We start from the raw sequence: 24177 nt of genomic DNA on the forward strand, positions 1-24177 counted from the left end.
ACTAATGTAATACAGCACAAATTTTTCTTTACAGACACAGTGATAATTAAATGCAAACTAGAAGTTAATTACACAAAAGAAACAGGTTCAAATAAAGGCAACAAAAAAAAGTAGAAAAGTTAACAATAAAATGCAGAGAAAATCACTCTATGGGTCAGTATGATGCAAGACTGGAACAAGGAGGAAATGGATCAATATGAGCTAGACAGAAATGCAAGATACAATTTTTAACTATACTAGATCAATGCATAACTACAACAAACCCTCAGAATAAAATTATTTATTATAAAAGTACATTATTCAACTATATTTAGTAGAATTATTGAAGAACTATGTTGAGCTGTAGAAAATTTATTTCTGCTTGTTTCACAATAACAGAATCATATGAGATGATAAAACAGTAAATTAGGTTGAAATGCAAATAATTTTTTTAACATTCTATAATCTACTCCGTATTTCCACTCAGTATTCAAATCCTTAATTCAGAACCAATCTTTTGGCATTGTTCAGTAAATATGAAGAATTATAACTCAAACTGAATAAGATTAGTTTGCAAGAATTCCCATTTCCCATCGACTTGCTTAATCTCTCTATTTTTATTAAATATAATTTTATTCACCACATTTATAAATAATTTCATTTGTTTTGATCTTGGGATTAATTTGGATTAATGTGAAATGGAAACCAATAAAAATAGAATCATCAGAGTACAGCCTTACAAACTGGAATGTAGCAACTTACCATGCTGGATTTAAACTTATGAGGAATCACTTGCCTAGTTTTGGGATCTGTAATGACAAAAATAAAAAAAAAAGAAAGAAAAAAGAAAAGAACATTGAATTTTTTAGTGATTTCATTTTTTCTGTTTTAGACATACCATAGAATAAATAATTATCAATTGGAATCTCCTTGATATGCATAATTCATATAAACTCCTCTAATATAAAAAGTATTAATCTATAATCTGCTGAACTTATGCTTACACAAGTGGTGTAACATTTTGTTCAATTTTCACAGCAAGGCTAAAATTATGCTTACTTAAAAAGGTATGCTTTACATTTCAAACTAATGGAAAAAGTATATGCACATTTGAGCTTTTTGCTTTCAGCTATTGTAAATATTTGAAATAATAGGTGCTGTGATGCACAAGTGTTTATAAGATGACTCATTCTATCACCTACGTTTGATTCATTATGTAGAATTTACATTATTTTTTTTATGAAGATTATAAAATCGTGAACCACAGAGAGACAAATGTTAAATAGCCATCTATAATAATAAAAAAAAGATTGTGTGTTTGTGAATTTGTTACTTTAACTCCTCCGAGACTATCAAACAAACCTTGATGAAACTTGATACATGTGTGGGGCTTATGTCTATGTGCACTTACACACTTAGAATTTTACACATTTGGAATTTTAAAAAAAATCGATTTTTAATCAGCATTGAATTTTCAAAAATCATAAAATTTTGGCATTTTTCGCACTAGCCATTGTGACATCAATTTGATGAAAAATATTTCATGAGTATAAACAGACAGTTTATTAATGGTAATCTATTTAACATTTGCTAATTCTTCATTTCAATGCAAATTGTTTCGGTTTGCTGGAACTTATTATTTCAATTCGTTGTTTGAATTCCCCAGTGTTTCAGGTTTGGATTAGGTAAGACCATTTTATTTCTCAAGCAAAATTTAAGCATTTTGTGCACTAGCCTTCATAACATCAATTTGACGAATATGCCCCAAAATTTTGCCATTTTATGCACATGCACAAAAATGACAACACAGGTTTGCTACCAGACTGTTAATTTTTTTGTCAAATTGGTCCTACCCATTAATACAGATTTTAACTTTTTGAAAAATACCAAAATTTATTGAAAAATGTTTCATGGCTATCAACAATCATCTTAATGGTAATTTATTTAGCATTTGCTAATTCTGCATTTCAATGCGAATTGTTTTGATTTGCCAAAACTTATTATTTCAATTTGTTGTTTTAATTCCCCAGCATTTCAGGTTTTGATTAGGTAAGACCATTTTATTTCTCAAGCAAAATTTAGGCATTTTGCACACTAGCCATCATGACATCAATTTGACAAAATCTGCCACAAAGCTTAAAATTTTGCCATCTTATGCACATGCACAAAAATGATGATACATTTCGCTACCAGACTCTGCTCATACTTTTCATCAAATTGATCCGGCCCATTAATATAGATTTTAAATTTTTATGTCGAAATTTGATGAAAAATGTTTCATGGCTATAAAGAGATATCTTATTAATGGTAATTTTTTTTACTGGGTACCTCAGCAAGTTTTTAAATATGAAATATGTAAAAGACATAAGTCTATTCTAACACTGTCTGGAATTAGTCTAAATCAGAAATGTGAACTCTAATATAGATCACAAAAAAAGCCTGTGTGCTGATGATATAACCAAACAACAATCTTGTCCCAGACAAAAATCAATAAAACTGCAAGACTTTTAGGGATGGGTTCTGAGATATTAAAAGATAGCTTGGTGTCATACCACTTAATGGATCAGATGTTAAGCTCCAGTTCAGCTCTGATCAAAAGCAATCCATCAATGAGCATTCTACTTTATTTTATGAGACAATTGATTTAAAATTACATTATCAAATGCGTTCTTCCATTTTTAAAGGTGAAACTTGCAGTGATTGCCTTGTTAACCTGATAACCTATGTAACAGTAAGTACCATTGTTAACCACCAAAATTTTAAGAAAATGTGATAGAGAGAACTAAAAAAATTACATAGTCCATGCTTTCTCATACTTTCTCTTCCCATACAATGATTTTATGAAAGTTGAAAGAATTATAATAAGTGTATAATAAAACCAAATGGGTAAGGATGCCATTTGGATATATTTTATGCAGAATTGGGGATTAACAATGCTAAAATTTGAGTTAGTTACTACAAAAACTGGTAACATTTCAAACAAAGAATCAAGAGAATAACATCAAATCTGTAATCTGATTGGTGTTAAGAAATGCTAAACGCTACAACCAGATGGTTTGAAAGACTTCAGGTCATGGATGATTTAGGATAAAATTCTCTTAACAAGTTCTATATATCAGTGATTTGGTTCTTACTAATCAATCAATTGAAGGGTTGTAAAAGAAATTTCAAAGCCAAAATAAAATAGGCTTGAAGGTGTACATAATAATGGTGAAGGTAGTAATTATTACCAGATACCACACGTGGTCAGGAATGTAGTATCCATATCAGTATTAACAAGGAGTGTACAAAAAGTACAGTAAAATGCCTGGTAGTATTGATTGATAACCAAAACTTTGAAGCGGAACAGCAAATGTGGCTGTGAAATGATTGCTATAGATCACTTTGATGACTTATTGAAAAAAGTTGCTCAGCTCAGTTGACAGCAAAAGATTTCCTCCTTGTGGTTTATAAAAGAAGTAGCAACAGAAGAGCTGAGTGAGACAATTACTTTGAGAAAATTTCAGTGCAAGTGAGTAGACAAAGGCCAATGAACCAAAAGCATTGGTAAATATATATGTTGATAGGGGAAAATAACACTAATCAATGATGCACAACCATTGAAAATCTGCTATGGATTGGTGATGAAATATACCATAAAGTGAGGTGGATTTTAAGAAACTTGAGAGGAAGTAGTTAGGTTATATTTGAAGTTGTAGAGCCACAATGAAAGGGTATGTACAACGTTCAGATAAAGCAGTAGGCTTTGATGTTTGCAGTTAATATTTACTAAGATACTAGCTGAGGTTCAGAGTGAATCTCTTAAGCTATAGTGCATAATTAAATGACTGGAGGAAGATACAGTTTGGTAAAATTATTCCAAAATAACAAAGTATTTTCAACACGTAAGTGATGGTAGATGAGAATGAAAGCTGATACATTACAAGATCATTTTCACAATTTAAATGTTTTGCCTTATCAGTCAAATAGTAACACAATGTAGAAAAATCTGTTTAAACTAAGATTAAAATAATAAACTATTCTTACAAAAATGCATATCCTTAGACTTAGCAAAGATAAAGATCTTAAAGTGGTAATTTATAAAAATATTTAATTCTTTAACCCTTTCGTTACTAACCTGGCTCTGTAGTACAAATGTTTTGTTTTTATAAGTTTTGCATCAAAATATACCACCAAACCTTAGTCGCAATTTATATTCCTAATACTAGCTTAATGATAACTAAGTTATTTTACTAAATTATTTGTTATATTTAAAATAATTGAAAGAAACACATAGCATCTCAAAATAAATACAGTAACGAAAGGGTTAAAGACCCAAAGTACTCTTGTTATGAAAAGTGTAACATTTATAGTAATAACAATCATTCCATAGCCTTTGAGACAATCATCAGATCATATTACCAATGTGGTAATATTTGGCAGCTGCACTTCAAGAAGGACCAAATTCTTTTAGGAATGTATAAGGGAAAGCAAATGAATTGAATTTTTGAAATCTTATAATCAGGTGGGAAGGTACTACCTTTATAGGGTCTCTGAGAGGAGTGGGAGGGAAAGGGGAAGATATCCTCAAACAGGAGACCTGGCATGGATGCTTGTAGTATATAGAACAAAATGAAATCCACCAAAGGCACCTAAGATGTAAGGTGGTGGTGTTAATATTGATTGCAACATTAAAGCAATTATCCCGAAGCCAGGTTTAAGGTACTTGATTTACTGCAAACAGTACAAAATGGAGGAATTGGGGGTCTTATATTGCAAAAAAAGACATTAACAAAAATTATGAAATATTAGAATTTCATTTGTCAGCATTTAAAATACTTTAGCATGAATTATTTAAGACAACATTTAAAACAAATTTATACAGTAACCACTCACAATAAACTGATTTAAATAGTTTGCCAAGTAAGATTATTGAAATAATTTTGACAATAGATTTGATAATTACTATATGAACAATACATTTAACAAACTCCATCTTGATATACTGCAAAAGTGCATTACAAAAAAGTAGTTTCCCTCAGGCTGTGATAGTAAGTCATACGAACAAAACTTGAACATTCTCTTTGAAGTCCAATATTATGTGGACTAGTTACAGAAGGAGTTGAGGATGATGATAATTTTTAGTTTAGAAATATGAAATATGTAATTTCATACTGGCTTCTTTGCAAAATGCTAACTTGGTGTGTGTAAGAATGTTAATATATCTCTTTCTCTTCCCATACTATCTCTGAAATTGTGGAAATTAATATTGCTTCCAAATCTAGAATAAAATAGTGAACTTAATAGTAAGAGTTAAAAATGAAACAAGAATTAGTTAACAAAACAATATATAGAATTAAGTTGTGGGTTCAGATAGAAAATTTGAACAATATTTTGAAATTAGTTACTGTAAATAAAGCAATTTTATTCATTATATTTGAAATAATTACTCTCATCTTTTCTATAAAATAAATGATGATTGAAATGTCTCAATTTGTCATTGGTTTTAATACATGTATGATACATATAGACAATGTGTCATAAATCCAGATGTCATTATTGAAAAGTATGTAGAGAATGATAGTGGCACACTCACCCTCACTGATACTAAGAAAGAAGCATGGAAATGACACTAAAAGAAATTGATAAAGGATGGGTAAAAAGAGGAATAACCCAAATACATCCAATTGACGAACCAAGTCATGAATAGAAGCATAATTATCAAGAATCTTATCAGGAAGAGAAGAGAACTAAGAGATGTATTTTGGTTTCGTGTCAAGACATGGAACCACTGATCTTTTTTCTTTGTGGAAAAAGTACAGAAAGTTCTCCATAATTCTCATAGTTGAATCAGTTGGAGAGTTAGAGTTACAGTTCCAAATGTGAAGCAGGAGTTTAGAATTGAGATATCAATTTAGTCAAAAATGAAAATGGGATACAGCTACTGACAGAGAAGCAGTCATGCTCAACATTCAAAAAGAGAACAGATAGAAGCTCTAAATGGTGTATACATTAAAGACAATGAGCAGACGAAAGGTGCAGTGGCATATCAGGAAAGCCAACAGAGAAGGATTTCATATGTAACAGATGCAAAGTAGCAGTTAGCAACAGAGCACCTAAGAAATTAAGTTTTTTAGCAGCTCAGAAAGCTCATTAGAAGTAGTTGATAGCTTCTGCTATCTAGGTGTCCTAATCAGCAATGGCGGTAGGTGTTATGGATATTAAGACTGAATAAGAATGGAAGGGGAAATTTTCAGGGAATAAGTAACTCTTTTGCAATAGATGGCTTTCTCTCTTTGAATGAAGAGGAGACTGTATGATACTTGAATATGAAATGATGCAACATGGTAGTCAGATATGGGTCAGAGCTAAATATGGAGGATATTTAAAGCTGAAAAGAAATGAAGAAAGCATACTTCATTGAATGTGTCATGTTATCATGCATGAATGATAGAGTGCAAGAGCATTGAGAGAAAAACTTAGAGGTAACAGCCTCATTATGTGGGAGAGAAAACTGTTCTGGTAAGAACACGATGCACATGAAGAATGATATTAGGTGAAAAATATCAAACAACTTTTATAGAAGGAGCCTGCAAATATGTGGGAAGAAGTTGTAACATCAGTATGTTGGATAGTAAAAAGCATAGAAAATGCTGTAATGAAATGGACACATTCAACCCATACAAACATAGAGAAGCAGTTGTATAAATGATACACAATTTTAATACTGATTGTCTATGACATAAATATTTTACATTCAGATTCTTTAGTAAAGCATACAAATTTAGAAAATGTATTATTTCTAACTATATAGATTCATATGAAGGCAGTAAAGGTTCTTAAGTTTTAAATGTCTAGTAAAATGAAAAGATGAAAATGGTAATCAGAAAATCTGAAAAGTAAACAATAACAACACATTTTAGAATTATAGCATTACAATGTAAAAACGCTTCACATTACTTTGATAATAGTAATTTAAATCAACAATGAAGTAAAACTTTCAACAATCAGTAAGATTAGTAGTTGTTATTTCATATAAGAATGAATAAGTAGAATGAAGTAATATCCATTAACAAGAACACATTGTATATTTATAAAGAAAATATCTTTAGTTTACAGAATATTTGTAAATGTTACAATAAAATACACAATGTTCAACAAAGAATGCAGCATCTAATCAGATTGGTATAAGAAAAGATTCATCAAAAGAAGTATAAGGTTAAAGATTATGAAGAAACCAACCAGTGAGTCAAAGTTAAACTTTTAATAACCAAGAAATTATGTTTGAAAAGGTTTCTGTTGCATTCTATGAATAGTCAGTAAAATTTTCTAAATAATAATACAGTAGCAGTAGACTTATAGAGGAAACATATTCCCTTTTAAATTATCTTTATAATATAATAGTGCTATACTTTCAAGAAAGCTGTCATTAATCAGAGAGCTGCTAATTCTTTTTATCATACAACATGTTATATAAAATAATTTTACTAAATCATTTAAAATTAAAAAATTAACTTTTAATTAATAAATCATGAAAATTTAACTGGAATAGCTCTTCATCATCATTTGTGAAAGCAACAGTTTTTCAGACAAGATCAATATACTGATACAAAAGTTCTGTTCTAGAGGTGTAAACTTTTGAATCCATGAATGAATTTGATTATTGCTTGAAGTCATTTAAGTGTATTTTCATTAAGTAATAAAGCCTTTGGAAAATACATCTTTATATATCTATGCTTAACCCAAAATAAATTACACTAGCTTCTTTTGACTAAAGTACATGATCCTTACATTTACAGGGGAACTGAAACAGGAAGTTGAGATCTCATGATTTTTTACATAGAAAAAAAAAACAGTACCAATATAAAGAAAAATTACTAAACAGTTGGGTAAAATAATGTTTGCAAAGGAATTAGAATGGCTCATTTTGATAGGGTGTTTATCAGGAAAGAAGCAACAGTGTATCTTTACATGTGTTGTGTCCTTGGTAAAAACATATATAACTCAATGTTACTAGAAGTAGAGTTGCATTATAGAAAAGTGTTTCTTTAGTTTGCAGAGTGAAAGACAAATCCACTCACCTAATTGAGAAGGTACCTCAAGAGGTATCTTTCTAAAAAGATGACAGCCCACCTTGTTGATATTAATTATTTATGCACCTCTCACATTATGTGAAGTCCAGCAATTATTTCTATTTGCCACATTTATTTAAAAAATAGTGCTTTAACTAAGACTGGGTCCAATTATTTATTTCCAGATACCTTAATTGGCAAACCAGTACAATAATGAAACAAAGTGAACTACAAGTATCAGAACCAATAATGTTAGAAGCAATATTGTACATATTAAAGGAAGACAAGGAAATAGTATCTAAAATTATAGCTTTTAGAGGAATACTTTCATTAGAATCAAACCTGTAAGGAGCTGACCAACTAGACTTCCTTTTAAAATACCAACTTTTCAATCACACAAAGTCACTAAAACGAGTAGTAGTAATATTTTTTGGTGTTGATTTAATTGACAGCATAATGTGCCATAAAAAAGAAAAAAACTAAGCCCAGTATTCAGGATTACTTTTTCCAACATATTCAAACATTTTTAAGATGGTAGAATAAAATTTGAAGTAGATTTAGCTGTTAATTATAGTAGATTGACTATCAATACAGTGGATCCTTTGTTTATTATCACCCAAGGATAAAGAAAGAATGTACACTACCAATATAAAGTATAGTGGTAAAACAACTGTTGTGCTATGATCAAATTCACCTAATCAGCCTCTGCTACAACAACCCCCAGTCAACAAAAGAGCGTCTACATGATTGCTTGACCTTCTAGGAACTGCAAACCACATAACACTCAACTATTGTTACAAAAATGAAGAATACACTGGATAAATTTATTCTTAGATACACTTTTTGAATAAGAGATAGGATGGCCATAGTTGGGAATGTTTTATGATTAGAGATCTGTTTAGTCATTGCTGACCTTGGACTACACAACAAAATGCATAGAGAAATGGATGAGAAGGGGAGGGAATGCGACATGTCCAGATTGTCACAGAGCATTCCACATGATTCATGACTTCATGCGGGAGTGTGCAATATGGTTCTCAGCAAGGAAAAACATCGTATATAGCTTAGTCATTTGGTTAACTACTTACATACCATAGGTTTGCTGATCTTGTGTTCAGTGGTGGGTTCTAGATAAAGTTAGTTGGGGTGCTGCTTCAGAAAATTTTTAGCTGTTGTTTTAATATTGTGTAAAAAGAAACAAACACATAAAAAGATAATTTATACATAAACTCAATCGGTTTGCGTTTTAGCTACTGCTGGGTAATGTGTTTAATTTGTTCATTGAACACCGCTTCAAGTTCATCTTGTTTTTCAAAAATCCCCCCTAAATCACAAAATAAGTTGGGGAAATGTGCCCTATTTTTCAAATCCTGGCAGCAACATTGAAGCTGGAAGCAGGATAATAATCTAATTCTATACTTTATCACATTCAAGAATATAAACACATTTTTAAGCACAACACACACAAAGTCAAAAACACTACTGTTGCTCATGCAGTGCTCTCTCTCCCTTGTGTGAAGCTTCTTATCTTGGACATGTGAGCATGTGCACAACAGTCAAACACTGCGTCACTGGAACTGTGACACTCACAGTTCTATATGAGGATTGTTGTATTTTTTTCATAAACTAGGGTATGGCTACTGACATTAAGTATAAAGAAAGAATTAAAGAGAAAAGGACTCATTATATTGAATGTTATCGATAATAGAAAATAGAAATAGGGGATGCTGCAGTTCCTATACATGAACTGCCACTGCTTGTGTTACAGAACAACTTTAAACTTAGTAAAAATATTTAGTGCTATATTTTAGCTATTTCTGCATCCCATTAATGTATGATGTCATAGTTTTGACAAATTACTTTTATAATTCAGATTCAAGTTGTTCCATAACTGCTAATTTTCCAATAACTGTACCTATTTCACTTGGTCTTCTGTTATTTCAACAACCATTAATTCTCAGAGAATTCAACAAATTTTCTATACAGAGCAAGTAAATATTTTTTTGACATTAAGCTTATTCATAATGATACAATATTATTATTTCATATTTTTCAGAGTCTCCTTTTAAAGTTATGTCATAACATCCTCATTTTATTAGTTAGAAAGAAAAACAGTGTCAATGACCCATGCAAGCCATCCAAAACTAGTGACATTAATATAGCTGATACTTAATTTGAACTCCTGTAAGTCAACATTTCAAGAAAGTATGTAGGTAAGAAAGGAATTCCAGAGGATTGCTGCACTGGAGAGGCATGATTGGTAAAAGTGTTTACTGCAGAATTGGGGTGTTGGGGAATACAAGTATGATGAAAGGAGAAGTGATATGTACATAAGGTAGAGTTGGATGGATGGAGTATGCAGCTTGATAATTTAGAAAAGTAAAGGTTCTTGTAGTGAAGTTAGAAGAGGTAGAGAGGGGAAAAAACCCTAGTTAATGTTAGTGTGTTTGTCAATTAACCAAATGGCCATTTTTGATGCAGATAAGTTTATTTATGCACATAGCAGCATTACTATTTCAGATGTGCAATCTGTATTCCAATGTTGATCAATGTAGATCCAACTAATCAGATTTGAACAAACTAAGTTTTTGGGAGGTAGTTTAAGCAATATCATATGTAAGGTCTCCTTGAGCAATCATCAAATATAATGCAGCAGCTATGAGTGCTTTAATTCTGTGTTGTTTGTACATAGAGAGGATGTGCAACAGTGTGTACTTGATATTTCTATTGATGCTGAAGGAGATTATATTTTCATGTTTCAATTTAAGAATTGTTTTGAAGTCTCTGTTCAAAGAAGTAGTGTGAGATAGACATGAAATCTTTAGGTTAAATATATTGATGTTACTTATAGAAGTGCTAAAGAGTGAATGATAGTATGACATAGATATATAGAGTGGATACAGAAATATACCACTTGCCGAGTTCTATAAGCTGAACTTACTTTAATATTTTAATTATTACAATGAAAAGACAGGTACATAGAAACAGTGGATACCACCTTTGTGAAAATGCTTTAGCTTAGCCAAAGAAGAAATATCTATGCAAGTTATACCTCAAACCATTAATCCAGATTGTAATCTTAATACAAATACCCAACACAAAACAGATTGAACTACATGATAATGCTTTCTCAATAAGTACCAGTTAAGAGTAAGTCTATACTGTAAATTGGCAGGCAGCAGTTCCAGGTTGAATTTTTTTTGCCTACTGCGCATCCAGTTTTTCTGTATATGTACAAGATAGTTTTTGCTTGGATAAATGTTTTTATAGATGGATGACCACATATAACTAACCACAACCATTGAAATAGAAGAACCCACTTTATTTAGTCAACAAAACAGGAGCAAGATGATTTTGTGTTTTGCTCAATGGTATATAGCAACAAGCTTTGAATTCACGGCTATATGGACAATAATGCAGAATCTGATTCTAACAATCATTACCTCACCATGAGTTTATCAGTTGCAGAGATGTGTAAAGTAAGTGACAAACAACTAAAGCAACTTTGGAAAATTAAGATTGTTTAGTTACCTACAGCAGTGCCATAGATCAGCTGAATTAGAATATACTGAAATTATCCTCCTACCACCACTGTATATAGCTCACACTTCAAAATTTCAGACATTTATATTTTATTCCAATATAATTATTTTCATATTTTATACTTATGCAACAATTTTTACTACATAGAATATTCTGGTTTCTATTTTAAAAAGTTTTAAGATCAGAAATTCCTAGAAAATACAGTCTTTAATTAGTGATAGATCATCTTTTCATAAAAGATATTTTTGTAATTTATGGTTCTGAATCTAGGAGGGGATTAGATTGTGCAGCCAATTGTAGAGACATGCTACACAAAACTGATTATCTTTTACTTTCTCTTCAGTCTTTCATTTGAATTTTATATACACCATGACAATTGCCCTCTCATGTTATTTCTGACACACTCCTGAATTCTAGATTATAAATTACTTGGTCATGTAATATATGACCCAAAGAGGGTTCAAATTATGCACTGAAGAGATGTAGCCAATTCCTTCATAGCTGTTGCCTTTCGAATATTGTATTTTTTCTAAAACTTTTTCAATCTTGGCACTGAATTGTAAAATCACTTTTCATGCTAATATTATTTCCCAATTAATGGTTCTGCAAAATAACAATAAAAAACAATAGATTTGAACTGGATTAGTTCTGACTTTCATGGAGGTCACAGATATCTTATATTGCAAGTATTTCAGAGTGTTTATACATTCTGATAGCTTGTGCAGTCTTGAAAGATTCCGAAAAGACTTCTAATTTACATATTACTGAAAACAAAGAAAATTTTTCAATGGAAAGCATCCTGAATAACTGAAAAGTAAAACACACTTTTATAATAATTTTATGAAAGAATGTAAAATATTGAGGGTATAGTTTATATTGTAGAAATGTATCTGTAATATTTGTTAATATTAACTCCCTATCTATATTAAGTTTTAAATTCTTGAAAGTATGAAGTAATTTTTGTGATAATTGCTTATTAGAGACTTAATAGTAATTTCTAACTTAGGAACAAGTCCACAAATTTAGGAGTAGGGATATGGCAATTTAATCTGTACTTGAATGATATTTTATTTTATTTTTCTAGTAGTAAGTCAATTACTGATTATTTAAGGTAACATTATAAGGTTTTAAAAAAATATTTTCAGACACAGTTGAGAAGTTAAATTATTATCATTTTAGGAGACAGGAGTTCAGTTAATCATAAAATGCTGAAATCTGGAAATTGATAGTTATATGAAATGTATACTAACAGCATTGTAGATAATTGATATGTTTCTTTAAAAAATATGTAACTATTCAGGATAACTGGTAAAAGACAAAATGTACTGTAACAGTTGGTAACATGCTACATGGAAGAAACTCCACTCTCTCAGGCAATTATTGCAGAAAGTGAACAAAGAGAGTAGTTGGAAGGCTTTTACTGCATCAGTCCAGTGCTTCCTAGCCTGCCATCTTGTAGGATGCTTTCACTGCATTTATCCTGCTCTCTCCCAACATCAATAGTCCCCTCCAGTTTCTCGTTTCTCTCACTGTGCTTACTGTATTTATGCACTGTTCCTCCAACCTTGTCTCTATTTTACTAGCCTTTCCAAACAACTTCTTCATTAGCTCAATATTCACTATTCTATTCCTCTCCATCTTCTATGGCACCCCACTACTCTCTTAGCCTGTAATAATCTTCCTCTCACAGCTTCTCTGGACCCTTGACACACTTATCTCTTTCCGTATGTCATGCACACTTTCTCCCACCTTCTACCCACGAGAGAATGAGATACAAGAGTATTTCCTGGACATGAGCAATGATTGTGATTCTGTGCTGCTGACAAGTACTAGATTACTTTGTCCTCATTGGAAGATATTTCTGGGGTCTCTGACTATGGAAACAATGCAAGTTTGGTATGAAATATTTAAGTTACATGTTAATGACATTTAGGTATACAAGGTGAATAAGGACTAAAAGAGTATTATCTACACAAAACCAGTGTTTAAAGAGACAGCATGTTGGTCTTTAATCTATAGAATGAAGAGTGGAATTTGGGTTTTGTAAAAGTTGGTAAAGTGTAGGTCAGTGAAAGTGGTATTAGCATATACTGCTCTGGTGCAATCTGACAAAAACTCAAGAGATAAGTGATGTTACCTAACAACATATTAATGTCAAACTGCAAATATTTTTGTTCTATGAAGATTGTCATTATCTTCATCAATTTGATGTCTATTCCCATACTGGCATAGGTTGGGTTAGTCTGTGATATGGCTAAATATTGCTTGTCCTATTTTTCAGCTATCTAATTTGTGAATTCCTTGAGATCAGACTTTTTCACTTCCTCCCATATCTTTGTCCTAGCTACCTTCCAATGTCAGTGCATGATACATATTTTTATGTAACGCTCTTTGTTCTTTTACATAACCTGTTCATAGCAGTTCAGTTGTCTCTTCTGCCCATTTTAGCTAATATTCTTAATTCCATCTTCCATGTAAGTTAAACTTTAAGCATCTTATAGATCACACCTAACTCATTTCTCTTCTTCAGTGGAGATCCTTCACATTCAATGCTAGTGTTTCACTATCATACAATATTACATTTATTAAAAATGCTTCTTACAGTCTTACCTTAGTTACCCTACTTCTTTCTTATTCTAGCTATAAGGTCTTACTAGAACAAGCCCAAATACAAATATAAAAAGCAGCAGTCACTTTACAAAGCTATTTTAATTACATTTTTATGAGTAATTTTTATTGAATATTTTGCTTAAATTAGAAGTATATTATAATTTTGATAAGTGTGATTGAAGAAAAGATTTTAAAGTAAAATATTAAGGAAATATCTTTCTAAATTATTTTAAAATAATTTCTAAATGTTAACAAGGTTTTGACAAAAATTGTTTAAACTACTCAAGAGAATTGTGGAAATAAGGGAATGTGTAATTTAGCAATATTTGTGGAATTGTGTAACCCAAGTAAATATATATTCACTGACATTCTGAAATTAGGATACAAGAATTAATTAGCAATAAATGAACTAATATAAATAAATAAATAAATATAATGCCTTCACATGATTGTAATAGGTTCATTATTTAATCACGTGAAAATATAAATTCTGTTGGTAAAAAAGGATTTTTTATGAGAAAAGCTGAAACAATAAATCATCATTCAAAAGAAATCAGTTTCATTAATCAAATGCTGTTTAGGAGTTGGTAAGATAGAAAGTATAATTCAATAACCCATGGGAAAAAAATGTAACAAAAAATAAATATTACTTAGATTAGATTGAACTTTATAAAGAATAGAATTTAAAAAAAGTAGAAGACAAAAAAAATTTAGAGAATAATGAAAAGGGTTAGCAACATGAAAGAAAAATATAAATCTTTAGTTGTTGATTGTTTTGGAGAGGTTTCTGAATGTTACATCTGACTTTAGCTTAAAGATTATTAATGAAATATTTTTTCATATTAATTGGTTACTAGTTTAAAATAGCAAAACAATTCCTTAACTATGCTCCAGCTTTATATTTTAAAATGTTATTATAATAATGTTAATAATGAAGGTTGAATTGTCTAAAAGATAAATTAAAAACCTATCATAAACTGTGTTGCATTATTAAAATACTATATTATTATTTAGGTGCTGGTTGGAACTGATTGAGCAAACTTTTCCAGTTGTTTTCACCTCATCTTTTTTTATATTTTATTTTTAACAGACATTGTGCACCTTAGACAAAATTAACCAATGTATCAAGTTTTGAAGATGAGAGGGCATGATTTCAGGGAAATTTGTCTACTATTTACAAGTAGATAAAGAAACCATGAAGAAACTCGCTTTATCAATGTGACATATGTTTATTGTTTGAGCCTAAGTTAACCCTGAACTAAGAAGATCTATAATGAAAAGCATTTCAACAGTAACATTCCTGTCTTTTTATACACCTATAACTACAGTGTTCAATGTAACATTCCTTTTTAAAAGAGTAAAGTGTGATGTGAGGAATATTTGGCTGCTGTTTCTTGCAGGTTGAGCAACCTCATGGAGGTTGGCTTCATTGTTGGTTTGTAGTAGGAGGTGAGGCTTCTTGGTGATTATGTGAGAATCTGAGGTCAGTTTAATGGTAAGTCATAGCGTCTTAATGGTGGATGCTTGTTGTTTAGCCCTAATCAGATATATATGTTCAAAGGCATTCCAGCTATAACCAGAATTACATAAATCATCTGTTTCTAAGATAGTAGAGTGTAATCTAAAGATCTAGTGGCTATTTCTAGCAGGCTATAAGACCACATAGACTTCCAGTGGTTGTGATGACAAGATCAATAGAGTTGTGGACAAATCACAGTGCAATATTTCTTTAAGTACCTTTACATTCTTAGTTAGACTTCATTTTTCATCCTTCCAGTGTAGATAAAATGAGCATCAACTGCTGGAATCAATATTATTATTTTTGCTATCTAAAATTTGTCATACTCTGAAGATAGTGGGATTTAAAGCAAATTTAGCTTCTATTATTAGCAGATCAAGTGACCATATAGAGGCATTCCCATTGGCTTCATTAAAGTAATATAAGGTATTCCACACCAGAAAGGCTCTGATGGCTAAGTGGAAGTGAATTTTCTAACTTTGTGGTTTTGGGTTCATTCCATTGCACAGTACTTTTGCAAATCTATTATAGCCCTGGGCCAACAGAAGACTTGTGAGTAGATTTGGTGGATAAAAACTGAAATAATCTCATGTGTGTGTGCACACGTATATTTGTTTACATGTGTGCCTCTCTGAAAATCACAAGTTATAAGCAATATTGTTGTTGTCATTACTCCTGACAAAAACAATGAGCTGCCAGTTTAGTGTCTTCAAAAAATGCATGAAATAAGAGATCCTTACTTCACAAAAAAAAAAAAGATAAGGGTCAGTAGTAGAATGGTCTTTCATTAAAAACAAACACTATAATGATGTATTTGTTTTACCCATGATATCATGGAAAAACACATAATAATGAATGAATGGAATATATATATATAAGTATATAAATTTTACCATCAATATATTACAGGTCGTGGCATGTAAGTGGTCAGAATGTTACCATCAGTTTTTACATTGAATTTTGCCATGAGACAACAGCAAAGTCTTTTCAAACATGTTGGCAAGAAGCATATAGCCACTTTTGCACTGGAGGTACATATACACTAAGGTCACTTAGTGATAGTAAAATGAAATTTTAGTGGAATATAGGGTGAAGATCTACATAAATATATGAAAGTATGAGTTATTTCCCATAGATTCGTGTTAAAGGTCAAATTGTGAAAAGAAGATGAATACCCTTAAGTTTGAAAGATGTGTTAAAAGCAATGGGTGGTAAAAATAATGACCAAGGAAACCAATTTGCTTGTTATTTATGTTAATAATACTATTAGTAATAAAGAGTAAATTTTGTTAGTAAATTTGAGGGGTTGTCTGTGTGTGATTGCATGTGTGGATGGGGTTTGAGGGGGAGCAGAAGGGTTGGGGATCCCTATAAAGATTTGGGGCAAGAGGTAGAATGGGATGGAGGAAAGCTATGGGTGATGCCTGTAGCTTGTGGTGTATGTTGCTCTTCAGTGCAAAGTGGACATGACTACATTGCTAAAATACGTTTACACTCATGAGAGCATTATTAAAAAATTTCACCTTCTGAGATAAGGAAAGAGCTTGGGTCATATGAGCTCTTTATAAACAGATCGCTGTCTCTGCCATGTACAGCCTACATCTACTGCTATTGAGATACAGCCCAGATCTTTCCAGCAATATTCAGCAGGTGTTTAAAGACATCGCATACTTTTTTAATTGCCATATATAACTGGCTAAAAATTGTGGTACTGCATCTTTCCTAGATCTTAAAAGAAAATCTTTGGTTATTCAGCTTGACCTTGAAAGAGCTCTCTGTCAACCCAATTTCACAGTGTTGGTTGATACTACCTCTACTTTGTAAACCATAGCTCCTGTATTGCACTGAGCAGTCAGTAGGTTCACCCTGTTATCCGTTGATTAAATTTTCTTCATACAAAAAGAAGAAAATGATATACACACAAGTTACAGACTTCAACCATGGCTACCTCCATATCCCACACCACTTATGATCCCAACTTTTTATAGAGTTCTTTACTCTTCCAGCTTTTTGTTTTCTTCACTCTCATTTCTTACTCTCCCTCCAGCCCAAGCTACACACAATTATATTGTTGTTAATACCCCCCCCCCCCAGAGATACCACCTAAAACCTCTCTTAATATGAATATAGTATTATTCTTTATTGTCATTAATAACAATACATTTTGTTTCCTTTAACATTATTGCCATTATCATTATATTTATCACCCAATACTTTCAACACATCTTTCAAACCTATGGGTTTTCTTTTTTTCCGTTTGCATCAAGCCATCTAAGATACCTTGTAGGATTATAAATCAACTCCAGTACTTGATAATACTTTCAATTTATCAACTCCATGGGAATGAAAAGCTAAGCCACTCTTAGTGTGACTGGATTCAGAACAAAGAGCCATAATCAAATTCTGAAGGGCATTTGATCCATTGCTTTAATCATTCTACTAGTTCACTGTCTCAGTTGTCTATTACCAGTATAACACTGCACAGAACTAATGCTTATATTCATATAATGTTGAATTTGTCTAGTTTTGGCTTTTACATAAATGTTCAGTTGCATATTATTGATATTACTCTGTTGGAGCAACATTGATAATCAATAATTAATATTAGATTCAATATACTAATTATCAACATTTGAAATCTAATAATCAATTAAATATCTGAAGATTAAACTACATTAAAATGCATATTATGCTTAGATGGTAGTAATTATGGGTTTCTGTTTAAGTTTGATGTCAAACATTTATTTTCGTTGAATCAGCTAGGAACACAAAAATTTACATTTTAGAAGAAACATTAAGTGAAAATTTTCAATTATAAGTATTCTAATTAGAATGAAATAAATTATTCATTTCAAATATTGAATTATTTTGTAGTAAAATTTAACTTTTTAAATGTTTCCTAAAGTTTTAGATGAAATTACAATTATTATAAGATATAAAACAATGTTAAAATTTTGATTATATGAACAAATTTAATTAATATATTAGCAATGAATTGAATTAAAATTAAAAAAGAGTAAATCCTCATCCATTCAAATGTATATTCAAATATATCTAGTGTAATCTTCAACTTGATAATCAATGATATTAAAACTTCTGTCCCTATCCCAATGTAAATTTACTTGGCTCAGTCCTCCACTCTACAACATTAAATTGTCTTATCTTGATGATCCCATAATAGATCCTTTGCCTGATATTTCTTTGGAACTTTCTATCTGTTCATGTTCACTGCAACCACTCACCTGTACCAATTCAAACTAAAAATTAATCAATGAAAAAATTAAAGTGTGAAGGAACTAGTGATGGTACATAGTATACAGTTAATAAAATTTGAATTTTTGCAAACACTAACAATACTTTTACTATCTATCCAGCTGCCTTTCTCTTATTGAGGACTAATTCCTTTTAATTCCCCAAATGCCCAGTCACTCCAACAACCACAGAAAGGGGAACCTAACTGTTGCCTGGTCTATTCAATATTACAGTAAAATCACTATCAATAAATTTCTTGGGGTCTATATAATTATCTGTCTTAAATTTTAGAACAACAGACCTTGTAATAAAGACAGGGTTACTGATAAACTAATTCTCTCTTCAGGGAAACAATTCTGAGCGTATTTCAGAAAAATTAATCTCTCATTTTTATTCATTATATTTTTTAAACTCTAATTTAACTGTTTCATTTAAATGGATTATCTCATTGAATTATTTAATCTACAAGCATTACATTTCATATAACATATTTTATTTTGGTCACACACACACATATATATATGTATAAATCGATTGGTTGCATTCATTTCACATGCAGCTTTGACATGTGTATGTCACATGCATCAATCTCTATATAAATACTGCAGTGCTACATGAACTTCCATTGACTGGGGTTGGAAAACAACCCTTGTATATGCAATGGAACTATAACAGGTTTCTTTGCTGGTTGTCACATTCCAAAGAAACTACAGACTTCTGGAAGAATCATTCTGATTTGAAATCTCAATACATTACTGCTAAGTCTAATAAACAGCAAGGTGTTAAAGTAAAATACTATATAGTTCTATTCATCTATCAGTGATTCATTCATCATTGCTTTGGCAAGAATGGTAAAGGTTATGTTTTACTGAAGTATCAGAGTTAACTAAAACATGCCTAGACTGGTCCCCCTGTTCTTGCAGGAAATATGAAATATTAATCATAGACTAATACTGTATTTTTTTTTCTCACTGCATATTTATTTCTAGTTAGCTTTTTAATGCTCTATGCATTCTATTTTTAGTTAGCTTTTTAATACTTCTTGATTTCCCTAACTTAACCTATAGAACTTGTTGTCAGTCTATATTTAATAATGGACATTGATGCCATATTTGAATAACAAATAGTTCATGACAATTTGTCATTACCCACTTACATTATTTAAATCTTATACTCCAGTTTATCTTCTTCAAACTTATGAAATTTAGTCATCGAACTTTCTATTGTCTTTCTATACACACACACACACACACTCATGCATATATGTAACTAGTATATGCAGGGCAATTTTTAATACATTCATTATATAATGAAAATGTATCCAAACATTCTTATGACACAGGTTTCATTATTTTACCTGAGTTAAAGAGTGAAATTTCTTTCACACAATGAAAAGACAGATATACAAATAACATGGTCATCAACAGTACTTTAATGTTTCATTTTCTTGTCAGTTTTCTCTCAACCTATCTATGCTCATGTTATTCCTCTATACATAGTCAATAACTAATATATTGAACAATGATATTATTATAGAAGAGAATTATAACATTTTGTGACAACTCAATAAATTTGAACATCTACTACATATCATCTGGGCTGACATATAACTGTTTGCTAAGAAGTTCCCTTCACAAGTGTCTTCTATCATAGCCTTGAATTAACCAATACCTTGTGAGTAGAATTTGATAGATGGCTCTGGTGCAGAAGCTCTTTTTATTTATTTTTATATGAGTCTGTGTGGCTTTGCATGTGTACATCTTTCACCAATGTTTATCAGGGAAGGATATAAAATATGGGCAAAATAATCAAATAACTGATGCTTTTCAAATAAAATTCCTTGTAATATTTGTTCTGCATGGAAAGGCAGCAAGCTGGCAGAAACGATAGCACACCAGGTGAAATGCTTAACAGTATTTCATCTGTCTTTACAGTCTGAGTTCAAATTCTGCCGAGGTTGACTTTGCCTTTCATCCTTTCGGGGTCAATAAATTAAGTACCAGTTGCGTACTCAGGTCAGTCTAATTGACTGGGCCCACATCCCCAAAATTTCAGGCCTTGTGCCTAGAGTAGAAAAGAATATTTGTTCTGCATGGAATTAATATAATCCTCTGCCATTCTTGCTATCAGAAATATATTGGACCAGTGAGTGATCCATTGGGAGTTCATGAGAAATGATGCTCTTGTTCACCATTGGTGATACAAGTAAATATCAAAATGTTACTAATTACCTTTTTGACTTTTCTCATTTTTGTTTTTACACAACACATTATGGTAGACATCATGACAGCTTTACAATTTTCTCATAAATGTAACAACTTCATAATTGCACCAGTTCTTTTCATCCACAAATTTGACAACAAAGAATGTAGATAACTAAAGCAAATCAGAATATTATTAATAGAACAAACATTACGATTTTTATGTAATGTTTTGTATTACTGTGTTTCTTATGTGATTGTTTTCATATCTTTGATCAATGATTGTAGTTAAATATGTTTTCTGTTACAACAATAATAACATGGGCCACTCAGAATATGTTATATCTTATAAAGATATCTTGGTATAGTGGAAACTTAAAGGGAGTTGCATTTAAGTAATTCAAAAGAATTCCAAAGCCTGGATTAATAATCTAATGTTTACTAATGCAAAACAATTGTGAAAGGAATTATGGGATTAAACAATGTAATTTGATTTATCATAAAAATATAATATTCAATATAGCTGTATTTTCAATTTATAAATCACATGTAATTTAACAAAAGCTGGCTATATATCTTTTACTTGTTTCAGTCATTGGACTGTGGCCATGCTGGGGTACCACCTTGAAGGGTTTGGTTGAACAAACTGACTCCAGTTATTATTTCTTTTAAAGCTTGGTACTTTTTCGATCAGTCACTTTTTGCTGAACAGCTAAGTCACAGTAATATAAACAAAACCAACACTGGTTGTCAAGCAGAGGTGGATGACAATTACATATACAAAGACACACACATAGATATATGCATATGTATGATGGGCTTCTTTCAGTTTCTGTCTACCAAATTCACTCACAAGGCTATAGTAGAAGACACTTGCCCAAGGTGCTACACAGTAGGACTGAACTTGGAAGCAAGTGGTTGGGAATCAAGCTTCTTACCAGACAGCCATGCCTGTGCCTATAATCTGACAATGTTTAGGTAAGTTATTATTGTACTGATAGAAGAATATATCAATCTACTGACTTCACCATTTTTCAGTTTTTTAAATCACTGCAGTTTGAATGGTAATCTCTGTCCTTTGTCAGATGCTATATTTGCTAGGTTTATGTATTATTACTTGAACTTATGAATCTTTATTAGATATAAGGCTTGAATTATTGTCCAATCTGTAAGGCCCTTTAGTTTCTGCGTTTAGTCCCAAACTGAACAAAATGCATACAAGCATATAACAATTTTGTCAAGATCAAACCATTCTGAATATAGCTGTTTAGGAGTAATGAAGGTGAAATCAGAAGTCAAACAAATTATAGATACATTCAAGTTAATATAATGCTTTAAAGCAAAGTTTATATCAGCTTCTCTAAACTATCAATGTTGGATGAGCAACAGATTTAAATATTTATCTGAATTGTTAGAGTAAATAGTTTAATGCTATAATTAACCACTTACATTGAAGAGTGAATTAATTGCTTTTTCAGTTAAGTTTATTTTGCACAATAAAATAAAGTTTCATGTTTGACTGTATTCATGACCTATTTGTTACTAGCCTATTTAACAGCCTCAATTGTTAATCTTTATTAATTCTTAAAAAAAAAAATTACGCACCTTAGAATTTAATTTCAGTTTATACCATGTATATACAATAATATACTCCAAAGTATAAGATAAAAGTTTATTTATTAGTCTTCAACATAACTGCAAATTTAACTTAATTCAAATGTTTACTTGATTAAATAGATATTCTTTCTACCAAAGGATTTCAATGGATGTAGGATTTAATCTTAAACTCCAAATGCCCTAACTCAAATTTCTAGAAGACTTAAACCTATGTAGTTTTAAAGGTATGATGATAATAAAATGGAAGGATTTTGCATGCGCTGGCAAAATGTTTGGTAGTAACATGCAATTAGATATCATTTGGTGCATAATGGAATGTTTGCATCCAAAGCGGAAGCTAGAAGCAATAAAACAAAAATGAGTTAGTCTTTAATTCTTACCAAACTCCTCTAGTACAAATATGCCTCCTTTCTGTGTGAAACATTTCTTGACACGACATAGCTCAATAAAGAACTGAAAATAAAAACGAAGCAACTTAAAGCTGTTGATTCACAAAAGTATACCACTTGTGGACAAAGAGGATAAGTGGCTCACACTGACTAATTGAACTGAACAAAACAATAGCTCTACAAACTACATATAAGCAATATAAATCTAGCAGATGCAAATGAAAGGGAAAAATAGGTGCCAAGAGGAAAATTAGAATTTATTTAATCAACATCTTGATTAATGTGGATATTTAAATGTCATTAAATTGAATTAAAAATTTATACCCACTATAACCAATGTATTTTGCTGAATATAGGATTTTATCAAATCAGGTCATATAATATTTTTCCTGACAATTTGCAAGGTGCTAGTAAAGCAATCACAACTTCTAACATTGATTCAACTCAGGTGTAAAATAAGCATACAAACAACATACCAAATTAAAATAAACTGAAAAGCATAGAGAGGGCAAGCACTAGTTTGAAACAAAAATGATTTTCAGTAATAGTTGTGTTCATACACATAACAATCCAAATAAATGTCTCTATGAATTAAAAAAAAAAAATTGGGAGAAAATGTAGACAAGAAGCAAAAGTGTGTGGAGTAAAAAGAAAGGGTAAGTTGTAGAGTGAAGAGTGATCTACAAATGACAGACACCATAAGCCATTACCTCAAAATCCTGCCCCCAGCAGCCGATACAGCGGGATGAAGGGAGAGAAAGAGAGAGAAAAAAAAAGATAACATATTAACCAGCATATTAGCAACAACATTAGCTGCAACATTACAGTAACGTAAGCCCAGCTTGTTAAGGTGCTTATATCTTCCTTCAGATTTTCAAAAACAAAACATCAATTGACGATCAAACAAAAGACATAGAGAATTGAAAGCATAATTGAATGCAAACTGATTTTTGAATCAGTAATAGGGCAAGGAATTTATCTCCGATACTGATTAGGCATAGAATCTAGCTTCTCTG

The 24177-nt window shown here is 31.1% G+C and overlaps 1 protein-coding gene across 15 annotated transcripts in view; it reads right to left on the reverse strand.

Annotated features, from left to right (window-relative positions):
* The window catches only part of LOC115209646 (MAP kinase-activating death domain protein), a 185654-nt gene that overhangs the window by 7455 nt on the left and 154022 nt on the right, over positions 1-24177 (reverse strand). For 6 of the 15 annotated variants that reach the window (XM_036501146.1, XM_036501145.1, XM_029778107.2 and 3 more), the window contains 3 exons: positions 23872-23880; positions 23153-23225; positions 742-788 (listed from right to left, as the gene is read on the reverse strand). In XM_036501146.1, the coding sequence (XP_036357039.1) occupies positions 742-788; positions 23153-23225; positions 23872-23880 (129 nt within the window). Of the gene's footprint in view, positions 1-741; positions 789-23152; positions 23226-23871; positions 23881-24177 lie in introns of those variants that run through there. The other 9 variants (XR_004998264.1, XM_036501147.1, XM_036501150.1 and 6 more) reach the window with 5 other exon arrangements.

Source organism: Octopus sinensis, linkage group LG3, assembly GCF_006345805.1.
Source record: "Octopus sinensis linkage group LG3, ASM634580v1, whole genome shotgun sequence".
Classification (NCBI taxonomy): domain Eukaryota; kingdom Metazoa; phylum Mollusca; class Cephalopoda; order Octopoda; family Octopodidae; genus Octopus; species Octopus sinensis.